The 18,252-nt window shown below is 38.3% G+C and overlaps 1 protein-coding gene across 1 annotated transcript; it reads left to right on the forward strand.

Moving 5' to 3' along the window:
• The first annotated feature begins 1,788 nt into the window (after positions 1–1,788).
• On the forward strand, positions 1,789–6,229 carry ZBTB14 (zinc finger and BTB domain containing 14). Its single transcript, XM_008576541.1, has 2 exons — positions 1,789–1,956; positions 3,055–6,229. Exons 1-2 carry the CDS (start codon positions 1,954–1,956, stop codon positions 4,399–4,401), a joined length of 1,350 nt encoding a protein of 449 aa, XP_008574763.1. The 5' UTR covers positions 1,789–1,953; the 3' UTR covers positions 4,402–6,229.
• Positions 6,230–18,252: the final 12,023 nt, after the last annotated feature.

Genomic DNA, 18,252 nt, shown 5'->3' on the forward strand with positions numbered 1-18,252 from the left:
AGCAAGATAACAAATTTACATTGCAAAGCAGAGTACGCAAGTCTTTTCGAAACAGAGAAGATTTTTTTTTTTCTTTTTAAGAAAATAGCATAGAATTCTACCATAGGATTTTGTGAAGAAATAGCCGTGTTGGCTGTGCAAGGGAAAGTGGCCCTTTCTGCTCCCGGCTCCAAGGCGGGAGCTTTTGTTTGGGGAGGAACGCACACAGCCTTGCCCACTCCTCCACCTCCCCGGCCGAAAGACATGAGAGCGAGCGCTCGACCCGCGTTGAAGGTTCCTTGGGTCTTGCGCTTCGTTCCTTGCTTCCTCCCTATTCCCAAGTTGCGAGCTTGCGATAGGGGAGTCGTGCGGCCGCCATTGTCGCGGCGGCTCCGGGCTAGGGGAGGCGGCTGTGGCGGCTTATGTAAGTTTCGCTTTGCAGGAAGCCCCGCTGCCTGCACTGTGGCGGCTGCCCGGCGCGCCCGCGGTGTGCGGAGCGTTGGGACGAGGCAGCTCGTGTATGCAGGTGTAGGGGGGCCACATCTTCTCCCCGCCTACCTACACAGACACTGGCCGCGGCCGCCTTCCAGTTTCACTCACCTGAACTTAGCAGTTGGAACATCTCAGTAGAAAAAAGTGGGTCGATGAACACATGGTCACCCTCTTCCGGTCCTCAGAGATATCGAGAGAGAGAGAGAGAGAGAGAGAGAGAGGGGGGGAGACAAGCACACCAAAAAAAAAAAAAAAAAAAGAAGAAGAAAATGAAGAAAGCACATTGATACTCGTATGTTGCCAGGGCTACTGTATGGCTAGTCTTTTCCCTGGTCCCATGCAGTTTTATCCCATAAGCCCCAACGTTGCTAACAGTGGAAGTGTCATTGTAGGAAGGGTTTGCCTGGGCCGTCCCTCTGGGGGTGTCTGTAGGCTGAGACACGTAGAATGGTCAAGTCAGAAGCATCTTTAGAAATAATTTTCCTAACCCTCACGCTGTGCTGATGAGAAACCCCCCTAGTATCCTAGACAGCTCGGTGTGTTCACTTTTCTGTAGAGGGAGTTTTTCATGGTTTTCAGGGTGATGGTCTGTAGGTTAGAGTCCTGCACCACAGTTTTTGTGTAGGATTGTGTGACAGCCCAGTCTTTTGCTCCTACCACACAAAACAGCTTTTTTGTGTGGTCACTGTTCAGAAGAGGAAACTTTTTATGTTTTTCAGGATATTGGTCTGCAGATGAAGTAAGAATTAACCGCAAAAAGCTAAAATTTTTTGAGCCTCCGTGTAGGGATAGAGGTAAAAAATACCTGGATTTCTCAAATGCCATAAGTTTGTACTGAATCACACAGGTGCGGAGAGAAAAGAGCAGCTGCTGTTCCCTCTCCTTTCATACTAACTGTTGGGTGTCTGTACTTCTGTAGCTTTCTCTGCATCTATAAAGGTAAATACTTCCACATGTTTATATGAGCCTGCAGAAAAATACAGAGGGTTACATTCCCAGCAGGAAATGGTGGGGGTAGGGGTCATGGAGCACTTACTGGCTTTTTCTGCATATGTGAAGACACCAGCATCTGTACAAATATGGACATGGGCTTTATTTGTAAGGAGAAATCCCTTAGTTCTCCTGCTCATACTTCCCATTCTCAGTGCACAGCCCCTCCCCTCCGTGCCCCAAGTGCTGCACCTTACCTGTTCTAGTCCGTACCTGTTCAGAACTGAACTTGATGCTGCCAGCCGCCGCCTCTCTGCTCCCAACCTGAAAATGGGTAATTGTGTGACAGACAGAACAAGAAAGAAACGTTTATTTTTAAAAAATCGATTCTTAAAACATTCTGGGTATAGAATTAGGGATAGAGGAAGATCCTACCTCACTTGTGTTTGTCCTTTTCTCTAGGTCTGGCGTGCTCCTGATCAGAGTTATTCTGATCTGAAGATTTTGGTGTTTAAGGCAGTTGCAGGCGGCAGATAATAGCCTGACTTGTTCATGGTAACTATTACTTTGTATATTAACTCTTGAAAAATGATTTGGAGTTTACTTTAAAATATATGTATCAATTTTGAAATTTTGATTATGCATTAGTGCTTTTTTTTCTGTGGGGAAAATGTGTTTTCTCCAGATTTATACTTTGTTGAATAAAAGTAATATAATGTTTTTGAAAAGAAAATGTACAGAACACATTATTTTAAAAAGAATTCTTTAACGTGGTGACAGGTCTTTCATGCCTGTTCTAAATTTCTTTTGCTTATGAAATACTCACAGCACTTATCAAGTGTGTCCAGTGTTGATGACACTTTTATCTGGATGGCAGGTAGATTAGCTTCTGGGGGAAGGAAGTACTCATTGTCTTCCCAAATGTTATCTCATTCTCTTAGGGTCAGATTAAACCTTGATCCTCATTCAGAAGTGATCCAAAACTGTAGTGGAAAAACTAGAAGACAACACTGAATGGAATATTTTGGCAGTGATGTCCCTCTCTAGTTCTTCAACAGTATGTTAATCTCTTCTATCAAGGAAGTATAGTCCTGAGCACTTACTGGTTATTTTACTGAATTCTCCGTAGATGAAATTAGAGTAGATGCAACAGACAGGACTGTAGAGGATTCTTACTTGGAAACTGTGTCTTAAATCCTGAAGTTGAGTTATTTTCATTATTACCTATAGTTATCATGAAGCATGGGTTTTGGAGCGAGATTGCCTGGATTCAAGTCTCAGCTCTCCATTAAATAACTACAGAATATTGGGCAGGTTTCTAATTTCATCTATAAAATGGTAATACCTACCTCCTAACGTTATTTGAACATTAAATTAATTAAGACATGTAAAGTACACAGAGCGATGCCTGGCATGTACTATGTGCTAAGTAAAAGTTGCTATCTTCATTACTGTAACTAAGCAGACAGTATGTAAATCCCTAAGTTGGGATCAGTCTTTTCTCCTCATATTCTTGGACCACTCTTAACATTGACTTTCTGAAATCGTTAGGTTCCAAACATTGATCAGAGAATGAAAATCTGTCTGTGTTTTCTGTATGGAAAAGTATCATTTATAATTACTAAACTTTCCTTTTAAAAAAATGTCTTGTAGGAGTTTTTCATCAGTATGTCTGAAACCATTAAATATAATGACGATGATCATAAAACTCTGTTTCTGAAAACACTAAATGAACAACGCCTGGAAGGAGAATTTTGCGATATTGCTATTGTGGTTGAAGATGTGAAATTCAGAGCACACAGATGTGTTCTTGCCGCCTGCAGCACCTACTTTAAAAAGCTTTTCAAGAAGCTTGAGGTTGATAGTTCTTCAGTCATAGAAATAGATTTTCTTCGTTCTGATATCTTTGAGGAGGTCCTGAACTACATGTACACAGCAAAGATTTCCGTGAAAAAAGAAGATGTTAACTTAATGATGTCATCTGGTCAGATTCTTGGTATCCGATTTTTGGATAAACTCTGTTCTCAGAAGCGCGATGTATCTAGTCCTGATGAAAATAATGGTCAGTCAAAAAGTAAGTATTGCCTCAAAATAAATCGCCCCATTGGAGATACTGCTGACACTCAGGATGATGATGTGGAAGAAATTGGAGATCAGGATGACAGTCCTTCTGATGACACAGTAGAAGGCACCCCTCCAAGCCAGGAAGACGGCAAGTCACCTACAACAACGCTCAGGGTTCAGGAAGCGATCTTGAAAGAGCTGGGGAGTGAAGAGGTTCGAAAAGTCAACTGCTACGGCCAGGAGGTAGAATCCATGGAGACCCCAGAATCAAAAGATTTGGGGTCCCAGACCCCTCAAGCCTTGACATTTAATGATGGAATGAGCGAAGTGAAAGATGAACAGACACCGGGCTGGACGACTGCTGCCAGTGACATGAAGTTTGAGTACTTGCTTTACGGTCACCATCGGGAGCAGATCGCCTGTCAAGCCTGCGGTAAGACATTTTCTGACGAAGGCAGGTTGAGGAAGCATGAGAAGCTCCACACGGCGGACAGGCCGTTCGTTTGTGAGATGTGTACCAAGGGCTTCACCACGCAGGCCCACCTGAAGGAGCACCTGAAAATCCACACGGGCTACAAGCCCTACAGCTGCGAGGTGTGTGGGAAGTCCTTCATTCGCGCCCCAGACTTGAAGAAGCACGAGAGAGTACACAGCAATGAGAGACCGTTTGCGTGCCACATGTGTGACAAAGCCTTCAAACACAAGTCCCACCTCAAGGACCATGAAAGAAGGCACAGAGGGGAGAAGCCTTTTGTGTGCGGCTCCTGCACCAAGGCGTTTGCCAAGGCATCCGATCTGAAAAGGCACGAGAACAATATGCACAGTGAAAGGAAGCAGGTTACCCCCAGCGCCATCCAGAGTGAGACGGAACAGTTGCAGGCGGCAGCAATGGCCGCCGAAGCCGAGCAGCAGCTGGAGACAATAGCCTGTAGCTAGAGGTGGAGGGACGGGACACTGCCTGGGGAGCGGGGACTGAGATCCCACTGATCACTGAGGAATGCCAGTTACCGTATTTTTGTGGAAATGTCTGGAGCATTGTACTCACTGGACTTAGGGCAGTGCTGGGTTAGGCATTTTTAAAACTTTTCAAGGAAATAATGTTCCTACATTCTGACCAAACAGTTTCACTGTCCTGTCTGGTGTCTAGAATTAATGTTGCCCCTCTTTTTTTTTTATGATTTTAATTTGTGAACTCCTGTGTCCAATTTAGAAGAGAGAGACTTCTATTTCATTTCTAGTTCCTCTACACTCACCGCACTGGTGAGTGCACTGCACAGAGTGATAATTGAGTAAATTGATTTCCTAATCATCACAATTTTTTGTGACTTATGGTCAAAACAGCATTTTTCATAATAGAAGTACTTCATATAGATGCAGAAAATATTGGTGGGAGCTTGACCGAGAATGTTGCGCAAATAGGAAAACAAGTTCTGGAAATGCAGAATGGTATTAGATTTATATTTGGTTTGTTAATTTTATATCATTGTTTTTCACTGTTTTTGTGGACAAAGAATGGTTGCTTTGCTGAAGTGTTTCTTCATTCATTGTGATTGCCTTGTCCCTTACCCCCAAAACTGTGGTCACATATACTGATGGCTAAGCACACCCACCAGGCTGTTTTTGGTCTTGGGGCTAAGTTCTTAGGTTGCTATTTTTGGGGCATTTCCACTCTGCACTAGCTGGGGTTTGTGGAGTGGACCAGAAGTTAGAGGCATAGAAAAGGCTCTCAGAGACAGGGTTTTCACATGTGCAACAATTTCAACATTTCCTAGATCAAAATAATTCTTAATTGATTTTGAAATTGGATTTTTATTTAGGATCAAAATTAGGACAAGAACAGATGTGCTTCTTCAGATAATATTTGTGTAACATAACAGGATGTCATCAAGCTTTGGGGCTCTCTGCAGCACGAGTTATCCATAAAGAAGATGCAATATGCTTACTTAAATTAATGAATTTAAAGTCTTTTAAGTGTGTAAATAGTAGTGTTGGTCTTAACTATTTCAAGTAAAAGTAGACAGCTGCACTTTTTTTGCACATTGGATTAAAATAACTTCCATCAGCAACAAACATCAGACTGTTTTGAACCAATATTAAAGACTGTGAGACTAAATGTTTATGTTTCTGAAATATATTTCATCACTGGTTACAGTTTTAAATAGAAGTTGATTGCCTTTTCATAGCCATAAATCAGAATTATGAACTCTGTTCCAGTTTTGGTGTACTAAATATTCTTTTAACCATTTCTTTAGGAATATATTGAAGCCAACAACAGTTTGAATTATGTTCTGTAATAAGGTATTAGTCAATTATTTTAGAATGTGTACAATTGTAGAAAATGTCAACTTTTAAAATTTATTTTTGGTTGCTAGGATTTTTTTTTAAAATACATTAAAGTAATTTCATTTCATAGCTTATTGCATTAACACCTGTAATTACTATTGTGGGAGAAATTTTATTTTTTAAATTGGTGTATATGTTATGCCCAAGATTGTAGGATGAAGATGATACCTTTTTTAAAAAATTTATTTATTGGTAAGATGTTTAGTTTAAAATTAATTTAATTCCTTTTCTTGAAAGTTGTTTATTCTGTACTAAAAATAGTCCCGTCACTGTGTTTTATATGCTGTTAGTAGAAGGGGAACTGATTGCTGTTCCTGGGCTGTTTTAACCAAAGCAAAGGAAAAATAACATCTTGTTGATAGCTACAACAAACCATATTTTGGGCCTTCATTTTTGTATATAAAAAAATATACTTTTATCATTCCTGTTTTCATTTTTTCATAGCAACCTTCCACACATCCAGGTTTCTACCAAAATGTGTTTTCCATACTGTCTTCATAGTTTCAGAGTTGTAAGTTAAACGTGGTATTAACCACCATTGAAACCACCTAATCACAGCGATGCATCCAAAAACAAAGCTTAATTTTCAGCACTTGATTTGTATTAAGCAAGTATTTATCATTCGGCCTATTTTGCCTGAGAAATATATTTGTGTTATAATTTCTGCTGCTCGCACTGGGTTTGTATGTGTTTAAGGGTGCATGTTTTCTTTTTCAGTTGTGTTTTTGGAGGCAGCACAGTCATAACATGGCACTTCTCCTGTTTGGTGGATCCTAATCAGTAACATTGCATCTCTCCACACCCGGCTGGCTTTCGTAGTCCCCTGGATAGTGAAGCCATCACATATCTTCAAGGTCACCTCCAACACTATAGGGAGTTAATTCTGAAATGTGCTTACTCTGAATCTGCAATGTAAGAGGAAAGGAAATTCTAGATATCAAAATTCCTACCTTTCATTATTTACAAATCAACTTTGTATCCTATTTGTACAAAGAATGTCCATGTATCCTATTTGTACAAAGAATGTCCACAGACTTGATGTTAAAACTTTTATGCTTAAGTTGCATTGTATTGTCATTGATTGAGGAAGGGAATTTTAGGAAGTCTAAGGTGACTTGCCTGCTGTTAACTCAAGTGCTAATTTAGAATTGTTAGAAATTACAAAGATTGCCATCAAGTGAGCTTGATACTTGCAAATCCCTCCTGTTTTTGTTGGGGAAAAAAGATTGAGGTGAGGGAAAATGATATAAATTTATGACTTTCCAATTTAATGGGTTGTGTAAGATTGTCTGTAACTCAGTCATTTGGAACCTGGAATTCATTTTCCTGTGGGTAGTGTTGAGCTTCCAGAGTAGCTGTAAAAGCCTACTGTGTCAGTGGAATAGAACTAGTATATTCAGGGGTGTAGGGTGGAGTTCTGAGTCGGAGGAGTGTGGGAGCTGTGGCTTCCAGGAAAGAGAATGGAAGGCTCTCACGTTCCTCTCTGAAGTCTCTCTTTTTGCATGCCCCCTTGTAACTGGGAACTTTCTCCCCCTTGGGACGGTTCAAAATGAGGTTAATCCTGGAGGTACAGAAACAGAAGAGATTTGACCCCTGGCTAGCGGAGTGAGTGTATCCCTACCCAGTCTTGAGAATGGCATTTGCCCATCACCTTTTTATTCACGACCTTGATGTTTGCCATACTGATTTCAGGGGCCATGGATGTAATTTATCTGAGTTGTGACAGATTTCAGCAGTTTGATGTTTTCATGATGTCTTTAAGAGATACTCCTAATTACTGATGTTTATTTAAATCTTTCCAGTATAACAAGAAGGGGGTGTATTTTAGTAGAAAGACTTCAAGTCAAATTTGGATTGGGATCCTGGTTCAGCTTTTCAGTTAATGTATAAGTTTATACAAGTTCTTACCAACCTGGAGCCTTAGTTTCATCTTTTCTAGAATAGTGATAGGGATTTCTGCTCACAGTTTGCTGTGAGGATTAATGTGATAACCAGTACAAAACATTTAGCCCAGCACTTAGCACTTTTTAGGTGTGCCATAAATGTTCCCTGCTTCCTAAAGAGCATTCTCAACAGAGAAGGTAGAAGCCAAATTGAAGTTCTCTTTTGCTTTTGGCATCTGTCATTTCTGCAACTATTGGCCCTGAGTGGTAGACCTAGACCTTAGTAGATCTTAACTGAGAATGTCTACAGAAGCTGTGTTTGTCTTAGCATTTTTGCAAACATCAACCCATTTGCGGATTTGTTCTTATAAAACCTGTATATTCGCCTTAAAGTTTTCTTTAGTTTTGTTATCTATCATTTGTATGTGTTTAAGTAGGCAATTGGAGTGTGGTCAAGTGTGGATGACTCCTGCTTTTTTGGGGGAACATCTGTGATGGCAGAGCCAGAATTGCAATTTTGAGAGCAGACTTGAGTCTCATACGTGAATCATGCATTAAAAAAATTTTATATTAATACTTTAAAACAGTTGGGTGTATTTCAGTCTAGTTTGTATAAATTCCAGGATCTATTGCTTTCTAAGCCCAAAGGAACTCAGAATTCTGATTTTCCTTTTAGTTCCAGAGTAACAGTGTACGGAATCACTTTGCTCTTTGGAGGACATTTCCATTAACCTTACCCAGAAGTACTTTCTACAGAGTAAGATGAAAGTGTATCAGTCAACATATGCTTACTGAATGCCTCGCATGTGCCAGGCCTTAGATTGGGTGTTCGGATGCATCCTTGAGTGAGACCACCACCATTCCTGCCCTCTGGAGCTTACTATCCAGATGGAGTGCTCAGCTTTCCAAGTCTTACAAAATTTTACGAAGTTTTGCAAGTAATTTAATGATTACAAATGTGCAAAATGTTTAAAAAAAAATCGTTTGTGGTATGTATTTTAAGAAGGGTTTTTAATAAATTGGCATGATTTTTAATGGTACAAAATAAACATTTTCAAGTGGCTTTTTAAAAAAACTTTATTTTTAAAAAAATTTTTTGGCAGCTGGTTGGTTTGGGGATCTGAACCCTTTATCTTGGTGTTACATGGCTGTGCTCTGACTGGGTTAAGTAGCTAGTCCTCAAATGACTTCTGAATATATACTGAGAAAATATGTTTATTAAATATTACCATTTCCATAGAATGATGTTCATTTTTTTATATTGATACTGAATTTCAGGAAGAGGATAGTAACATGAGACTAAGGTATATTTTTAAAAGTGGATCCTGGCATTAAGAAAGATCCTGATGCAAAGAAAATTAGAGGAATAAAGAATGACAACCTGGGCTTCCAGCAGCTTTGAACAAGGATATTACTAACTCTGAAGGTTTGACAGGAGGAAGCACCATAAGCAAAGAGTATACCCACACTGGCTCAAAAATGACCAAGCAGCGTCAGTAGGTATTCCCTTAGCGCCCACTGACCAGTTAAGGATGACTGTATGGGATGGGATAGCAAGTAAGCTAATGGAAATCTGAAAATTAAAGATAATTTCCTCTGTTGGCTTTAGATCACCCAAGGCTGCCTGTCATTTTAATGGAATTCTGTGAAAGCATTCCGTGCAATTGGACTTACTTGGAATGTAGTAATTTTCTGTTTCAGTTGGAGGGCAGAAGCCTCCTATGGGTGATTTCTAGAGGTCATTGCTGCTTTTTTAAAAAATTTTTCCCTCTCCTCACTTTGAATCTCAGTCACTGGAGAGATGGTCAAGAAGATCAGGATTTTAATAATAAAACCTAATATATGTTGGATATTTACCAAGTATCAGACACTATATACACAATCTGTTTTATGACAAGTCTCAAGTATTATTCTGAAGACACCAGGACTCAAAAGATGTTAAAAATCTTGCCCATTGTCAAGTCCTTGTCAGAGCCAGGGCAGGAGGACAGGCCGGTCTGCCTCCAGAGTTTGTGCCCTTAGACACCATCTCTTTTGACCTCAAACTTGAAGAGGAGCAGCTGTGTCCCTGCACAGGTACTGGCCAGTCCACTGTTAGGCAGATGGTGCTGGAGGAGAGGCGTTTATGCAAACAGCTGCCCCTAGGTTTCTATACTAAATTGACCCAATATTTGATTTCTCCAAGATGTCTCCCGTGTAGGGGGCCAGATACTAAACCAACATGGTTTTACCTTGCTTCAGTTCTAGAGCTGTCCCCAAATAATATGGAACTGCAGATAGAATGTCAACAGATGATCGCTATCTAACACAAAGCTACCGGTCAGCTTTCTTCACATGTTCTGTTACGCAGCGAGCCAGAGAAACCCCACAAGACCAAAAGCCATCTAGTTCAGGGCCCAAGGTATCTGTGTAAAAATGGTCATCTATGTTAGGAGATCTCTCCACTCACACTTGCCCTTCCTTGCCTCCTTTCTCTCTCTGAAAGATGTTAGAAAACTTGAATTCAGGTACTGCCTCCAACTGCTTTCTAACTATGTCACCACGTTGGAATCGTTACATGATATTTCTTAATCTGCCAAAATGCGAATAATGATTCCCTGCACAGTTTACACCACTCTTGCTTATTCCAAAAGATAAGCTCACTTTTCTTCCATTAGTAATAGATAAGAAATTCAACTGTAAAATAAGAAATATTTGACTTAAGATATTACTGACCTCAAGCAAGATGACAGATATGGTTAGAATCGTTGGAAGTTTAACATTTGGGGAAACTGATCACACTTCATTCTCAGGCTGTTTACATTTAATTAAATAAGGAATATGTGTATGAGTGCTGTTTCTTTTAAATCTGGTAATCTTTGGCTATTCTGTTGTTTCTGAAATCTTCCAGCCAGTATGAAACAGGAAATATTAATCAGGTTGGAAGCTATTGGATCAATTGGCATTAGTGTAAACAAGATTATATTTAATAGTCTGGATACCTTGTAATAAAATGTGGAGCTGAAAAAAGGAATGAAAAGCAGTAGGGCTGAATTAATTTTAGATGCCACATAATTAATCATTATTTTACCAAACTTACTTCTGTGAGTTATAAGATCTATAAGATTTTGTTTTTAAGTGATGCATTAATAATGCACAGAAAGAAATTTTAACTTTTGTGATAGGGTGGAACTAGACTATATGCTAATTAATATAATACCTAACATCTGCAGAGGGCTTTACAATTTACGTTATTCAATTAGTCCACAATATTATGAGGTAGGTATTACTATTCTTGTTTTATGACTCCCCCCCAAAAAAACCCCAAAACTCAAACCTGGGTTCTTTGACTTTGGTAGTTGTCTAATGGCCTGAAACAGAGTAATTATGTATGTATAGGATCTATTCATTGAGTTTATATAAAGCTTTTGGTTCTTCCTAAAACTTCCTAATATAAAAGCTGAGATCTGAGAGATTGAATTTAAAACTCCTGAGTTCCTAAATTTGTTGCTATTTATTTTTACTACATATGATCATCTATCAGTTGTCTTCCAGTATCCATTCTACTCTTGTTCTATGCAACAATTTTTAGCTAAGCACTGTGCTTCTGGCTTAAAATCTCTAAAACTAGTTTTTGGTTTTTTTTTTTTTAATCCTACTGCAAAACTTCGAAAATATTTGTATCAGGGATGATATCCAGTGATTTAGAGTGTGGGCTCTGGATTTAGACCACCGGTGTGAATTCTGGTTTTACCGTAATCAAGTGGCCTTGGGCAAGTTATTGAAACTCTCTAGGTTTCAATTTTCTTATATGTAAAAGGGGATAATAATAATGTGAGAATTAAGTAAGGTAAGATATGGAAAGTTCTTACACATGGCAAACACTAGAGTTTTGTTATTTTCTCTCAATCAGTGAAAAGATGGGACACCTGGATTTCAGTTTCCTCTCAGCCTTCAGCTTGCTATATGAACTGAGCAACTGATTTGATCTTCGTGAGTCATTTCCTTGTTTTAAAGGAGGGGATTGGATTAGATGGTCTTTAAGATTTTTTCAGGATTCAAGTCTATTCTGTAATTATTTAATTAGTTGGGTTAACACTCTCCAGCCATTTTTAAATGTAATTACTTGAAGTTTGCCTACCTTTTAACTTCAAATGGACATTGAAGGTGATTACAAGATTTGGGTTCCTCCATACCTATGAAGGGTAGTAGAGAGGTGTATTGAGAGGCTGGTGATTATCTCTCAAGTTTGTGCCACAGTTCAAAAAGAAGGGAATGTGGATGATTCCACACAAACTGTTACAACTCTGAGCAAGAATAACTCAAATCACACTTGGTGTAATACAAGTTAAACCTGGGCTTTTCTGCTCCTATTTTAAGGATATTCTCAGCCTGTAGAGATGTGTCCAAAAGAAGTGCAAATCTTACTCTAAAAAGTATTGAAAAATAATGTAGATCTTTACCAAAATTTTCTTGAGTTAGTGTCAACAAGGAAGTAGATCATACAGCAGCATTTCTTAATTTTCTTCTATGTTTCTCCTATTTTAGCAGCTTCTCATTTCTTCTTTCTCTCTCAGCTTGAATCCTAAAAGTCATCTTCTTGCTCCCACACACAAATATTTTCTTAAATTTTTTCATTTTTTCCTTCGACTTTTTCCTCTGTCATCTTTTTGCACATAAATCAATTTTATCTGTTGTCAGAATCTGCCATTTGCTCTCTACCCCTTTTTGGAATTAAGGTCTGAATGTTTGCAGAGCAAGTTGGGGGAAAGAGGCACTACCCATAGTCACACAGATTTTTTTATATGTCACGTAAATAATATTCTGGTCTTACTATGCACCACTCTCCCCCTGTAGCCTACCCCCCAATCCCCCCCAAAAAGAAAAGAAAAACTACTACTGCTTTATGCTTTACATTATTGTTGCAGATCATAGCTCATTACATCAAAATAAATTAGGTTACCCCTTACAGTTCAGTTTTATTTTGCTTTTAAATAGGAAGAATTGCTTTCCTATAGCGGAAATGTAGGGAAACCCTTTGGAAAAAGCGCTGAATGGAATAGATTTATAATCTGTACCTGGAGAAAAATAATTATAGTTCCTAGGAACTAGAAACTTATCTCCTTAAGTGGGAGAGATGAAGGTTTTTTTCAATTTTAACTATTTTAGCTACTAAATTTGGTATTTTCCTCTTTTTCTCTAAGCTTATATTGCCTTTTCTTGATTTTTCTGATTTAGACTTAAATCTGTTGACTTCCTCCTGTGGAGACATTTTCCTCCCTCACATCTCCTATATACGCACATTTATGTTTTTCTGGTGCTCCTAATATAGCTTTACTGTAATTTTGTTAAATCCAAATCCATTGTTTACATTATTATGATTATGTAAATGCTATTTCGGCTAAGCCACCTAGCATACTATGTTTGATTTTCCTTGCTTGGAAAATTGTTTCCCTGGAGCTATTAACTTTTGTTAATGTTTCTATGCACACACAATGAATTCCACTCTAAACTCTCTGCCAGTTGTCTAGTCTCCTGTCATTATGTCAGAGGCATGCAATATTCAGTTACTTGCACCTTTTGGCAGAACTCTGTTACTGTGAGCTTTGCTTCACCACTATCCTAGAACTCCCTTCTCGAGTTGGATTCCCATTTCTGGATCTTACACTGTCTTCTTTTTTGGATCCTATGCCTTCTTTTTCTGGATTTACCCCCTTGCTTTGGCAGAGAAACACATCCTCAATCTGAAGAGTGAATGAGAGGTGAAGTTTTGAGGTCCATTTTACCTTCAGACTTAATTGATGGTTTGGCTGGGGGTAGAATTCTAGATTGGAAAATAATCTGTCAGAAAATGAACAACTTTGTGCTTCTGCACAGTCAGAGCTTTCTGAGCACTTTTAATGGCACCAGGGTTGAAAAACTAGCCTTGGAAGGGTAACTGAGTAGCCAGCCAGAGACCTGCGGAGAGACTTAGACCCCTTATCTTCCTACATGCTTACATTTCAAAGGGGGATCAGCCAACAGAGCAAGAGCCTGTCGTTTACATTCCAAAGGGTGCTAATAACTAGGGAGCGTAAGGTTTCTTTGCTTCTCTCAGGAGGGAAAGAGACAGCTTGAGGCTTATATAAATCCTCCAGAGTCATAATTTCAGGCAGACCTCCATTTGTGCAGGGTGTCACGTGGCTCACATCATATAACCTGCAGGACATTGTGTATGGGGAACTGGTGCAGTTATTGATGTAAGTAATAACAACTTCGATTTCTGCTCTAAAAATCCCATGTCAGGGCCTGGCTGGTTAGCTCAGTCAGTTAGATAGAGCGCAGCCTTATAACACCAAGGTCAAGGGTTCAGATCCCCTTACCAGCCAGCCACCAAAAAAAAAAAAAAAAAAAAAAAAACCTAAAAATCCATGTCTGCTTTCAGGATAAGAATGTGAATAAATGTAGATGTTAAAAATGTATAATCTACCTTCAAAATTTTGATAATATCTTGAGAAGTCTGAAGCCATTCTGATTTCTGATTTTTTTTTTTTTTTTGATGTGCAGTGTGTTTATTTTTTCTCTCTTTAAATGCTTGAAGAATTTTCTCATCCCCATATTCTGAAATGTGATGATGATTCCTGGTGTGGGTCTTTGTATTGGAAACTGGTGTGTCCTTTTCAGTATGAAAACTATGTCCTTCAGTTCTGGGAAGTTTCTTTGAATTATTTCATTTATGATTTTCTCATTTTTGTTTTTTCTTTCTCCAGTTTTCCAGGACTAGTCCTCTAAATTTTTTGTTATTCCTTATTTTCCATCTTTGTGTCCTCTTTACCTAATTTCTGAGAATTTCCTTAACTTTATATTTTCAATATTTATGTTTTTTTTTAACTTTTTGATTTTTACTTTGAAATAATTTTAGATCTACAGATCAGAAAATGAGTACAGAGAGTTTCCATATACCCCAATGGATGTCCTCTAATGTTAATAACAGTAGTACAATTACCAAAGCCAGGAAATTAACATTGATACAATTCTATTAACTAGAGACTTAATTTTGGATTTCATTAATTTTTTTCACTAATGTCCTTTTTATTTTATTGGATCTAGTCAATGATATCACATTGCAATTATTTTTTGTATCTCTTTAATCTCCTCTAATCTGTAACATTTCTTTGGTCCTTCCATGACTTTCATGACCTTGATACTTTTTGGACAGTACATGTAAGTTATTTCTTAGAATGTGTCTCAATTTGAGTTTGTCTGATAATTTCTCATGATTACATCGAGGTAATGTATTTTTGGCAAGAATACCCCAGAAGAGATGTTCCTTTCTCTGTGAATCATATTAGGGGGTTCCTGATGTTGCTGTATCTTCTTATTGGTGATGTTTACCTTGATTACTTGATTAATATAGTGTTTGCTAGATTTCTCAACTATAAACTTACTGTTACCCCTTTTTAATTAATAAATATTTTGGAGACGGTATTTTTGAGTATACCTAGACATCTTGTTTCACTTCCAACTTCTGGCCACTAATTTTAGCATTCAACTTGGGTGAATCTTGCCTGTAGTAGTTAATACTATGGTGTTCTAATAGTGATTTTTCTGTTTCCTTTACTCTTTCTAGATGTACTAGATGTATTAATTGGAATTCTTTTATAAGAATTGTTTATTTTTAATTCAATTATTTATATTAAAACTAATGTACATTTATTTTATTCTATGGGATATAAGTCAATGCTATCATTATTATTTATTTTGTTTAAGCTTTGGCCATTGGGTGACCAAACTTTTAATTTCCAGGAGCTTTATTTATTTTTTGAATGCCTCCTACGTGCTCCCGTTTTGTAACATCCTGTTCTTGTTTTATGGTTGCAAAACCTTTTTTTATTTTTCCAAATATATTAATGATCATTTGTTTTTTAATGTTCTCTCTGTATCAATCATTTGTTTCTTCCAAGTTGCTTTTTCCTATTTATTTTCTCTTTGCTTTTTTCTATTTGTCATTGTCTGTTTGCCTTGGTCTCTATCTTATATTAGAGGTCTTCTTCAGATGACTGGTGGTATTTGTTTGTCATCTCATTTCTAAAGGTCGGTTTTAGAGCTGATGGATATCCATGAGCTCCTGGGAGGAGCTTGTCCATTTGGGCTTGACTCTCTAGTGATCTGTCTGGGGTGCTTGTTGGTTAACACCTGCTGTCAGTGCCTTTATGCCCTCCATTTTGAGATGATCAGACACTGCAAATGATATTTTCAAATCACCTGTTTGGGGGGAGAGTTCTGGCTGATAGTATTCTGGGAATCTAAAGGAGAAGAAAGCTGAAGAATGTCATCATTCAGTATGTTCTGAGTACTTTCTTTAGTCTCCTTGTTTTTGTATTTCCACTGTCAGCTGGGCCAGGTGTCCCATAATCCAGAGACCTCCTATTTTAATCCATCTGGAGGATATTTTTTAAAAAATCCTTTTACTGTCATTTAATAGCAGTTTGGGGTACTAAAGTAAGTATATACCTGTGTTCATCTGTTATGTTTAGCTAGAAGTTTCAGTAACTGATTCTTAAGGAAGTTAAAAGATCATAAATTAGGATTTGGCAGAAGTGTATCAGGCCTGTCTATCAATGGTAGCCCAGAGAGTCAGTCAGTAAATCTGAAGTTCTAATGTCTTTCTTTTAAAATGGAATAACACAAGAACTTTGAAATTTTGCCATTTGGTTGTAAGTCTCTAATTTGTGAAGTTTGGAAAGAAATCATCACATGATAATATTACTGAATTTGCTGTCATAAGAACTTAAGTGAGTTATAAAAGTGTGAATGACCTTTTTCATTCCTAAGTGAAAATATTTTAGTAGAATCTTTCTAAATGAAATAGAGAAAGATATTTATCTTATTGGTAATAATTTGTGTACATATGGTGATGCTCACTGGCTTCAGTTTTCTCTCTCTACTGTTTTACCCCTATTCCACAGACACTTATTGTGCTTTAGTATGAGCCAGGTCCTGTGGTAGGTGCCAGGAATACAGGTGAGAATCCTTACCTCAAGGAGCTCACAATCTAATGGGGGAGAAAACATTCATAAACAATCGCAATCTCATGCAAGGGGAGTAGGTGTATGTGTTTGGGGTGGGGGTGGGGCAGGAGCTCCCAATTCAAACTTAGGGTGAGGGAGAGGTTAGGTTAGGGAAAGCTCTGCCACATACTTTGTCATGTGGGATCACCATATAGATTTCTAGTAGGTGTCTTCAATATAACATTTCAAAACCATACTTCTGACCTGACCCTCACATCTGCTCCCCACATTGTCTTTCCAGTCTCACTAAATGTCAACTTCATCCTCTCAGTTTTTGAAGCTATAAAACCTATTCTTTCTTTTGCTTCCCACACCCATTCCACATGCAAGCATGCAAGCCACTAATACCTCTTGTTGGCTCAGCTTTCGAAATGTATCCAGAATTAGACTGCCCTGGTTCTAAGCTGCCATTATCTCTTGCCAAGATATTGCAATGGACCTCTGCTGGGATCCCTGCTTCTGTACTTGCTCCACCCTATTCTAAACATTGCAGTCTATTCTAAACATAACAGCTGGAGGGATCCTTTCAAAATGGAAAATCTAATGTGCCTTCCCTCACATGACCTGAGCTCCTTGAGGTGCTCCTCAAATGTCGCCTTATCAGTGAGGGCTTCTTTGATCCACCTTACACAGATAGCAACCCAGCCTACCTCCACCTGGGGCATTCACCAGCCATTGTACCAATCACCATATGACCTACTATATTTTCCTTTTGTAAATTTATGATTTTGTTTATTTTCTTCCTCTGCTGGGACGTAAACTCCATGATAACTGGAATTCAGTATCCACAAGTATTTTTGTCCATTGTAATATTCCCTATTTAGTCCTAGATCTGTGTAAATTTTCTCCTAACATTTTTGTATTTGCCCTCCAGCCTTTTTTCTGTGTATATGCTCATACATATCTGTTTAAATAAACAGGGGATCAGCTTATACATTTAGTTTTTTTTTACATGCTTCTTTCATTAAACCGCATATAACAAACATTTTTCAGTAACAATAGTCGTCTTGCATGGTATGATTTTCATTTCTGCATGGTATTCTATTCTTTGGATCCTACCATTATTTATGTAAGCCTTTATTTTAACTTTTTGTGTGCTTAATTTTCTGTGTTTTAAGTGCACCCCCGTAACTGAATCTTTGTGCACATCCCCATGCATAGTACCTATCCTTAGGATAGACATTAAGAAGTAGACATGTTGGGTCAAAATATGTGGAAAATTATAAGGCCTTGTTACCAACTGCCAGATTGCTGTTCAGGAAGGTGGTATTATTTACTTCCAGCTGTGTCATGAAATTTCTTTTAACCCTTACATTAATGTCTATTCACACTGATATATGTAAATACTGTGGGACACTAGAATGTGCCTTACCAAAATAAGAAGTTTTCTTGAGCTGGAAGCAAGTAAGAAGAAGCAGAGTCAGGAAGGCTCTCTACCCTCCCTCTTCTTGCCTAAAAATTTCCTAAAAGCAGGACATAGATTTACAAAGATGAAAGGTATCCTCCACCCCCCTTCATCTCCTCTCTCTACA

Source organism: Galeopterus variegatus, unplaced genomic scaffold (assembly GCF_000696425.1).
Source record: "Galeopterus variegatus unplaced genomic scaffold, G_variegatus-3.0.2 Scaffold1364, whole genome shotgun sequence".
Lineage (NCBI taxonomy): Eukaryota > Metazoa > Chordata > Mammalia > Dermoptera > Cynocephalidae > Galeopterus > Galeopterus variegatus.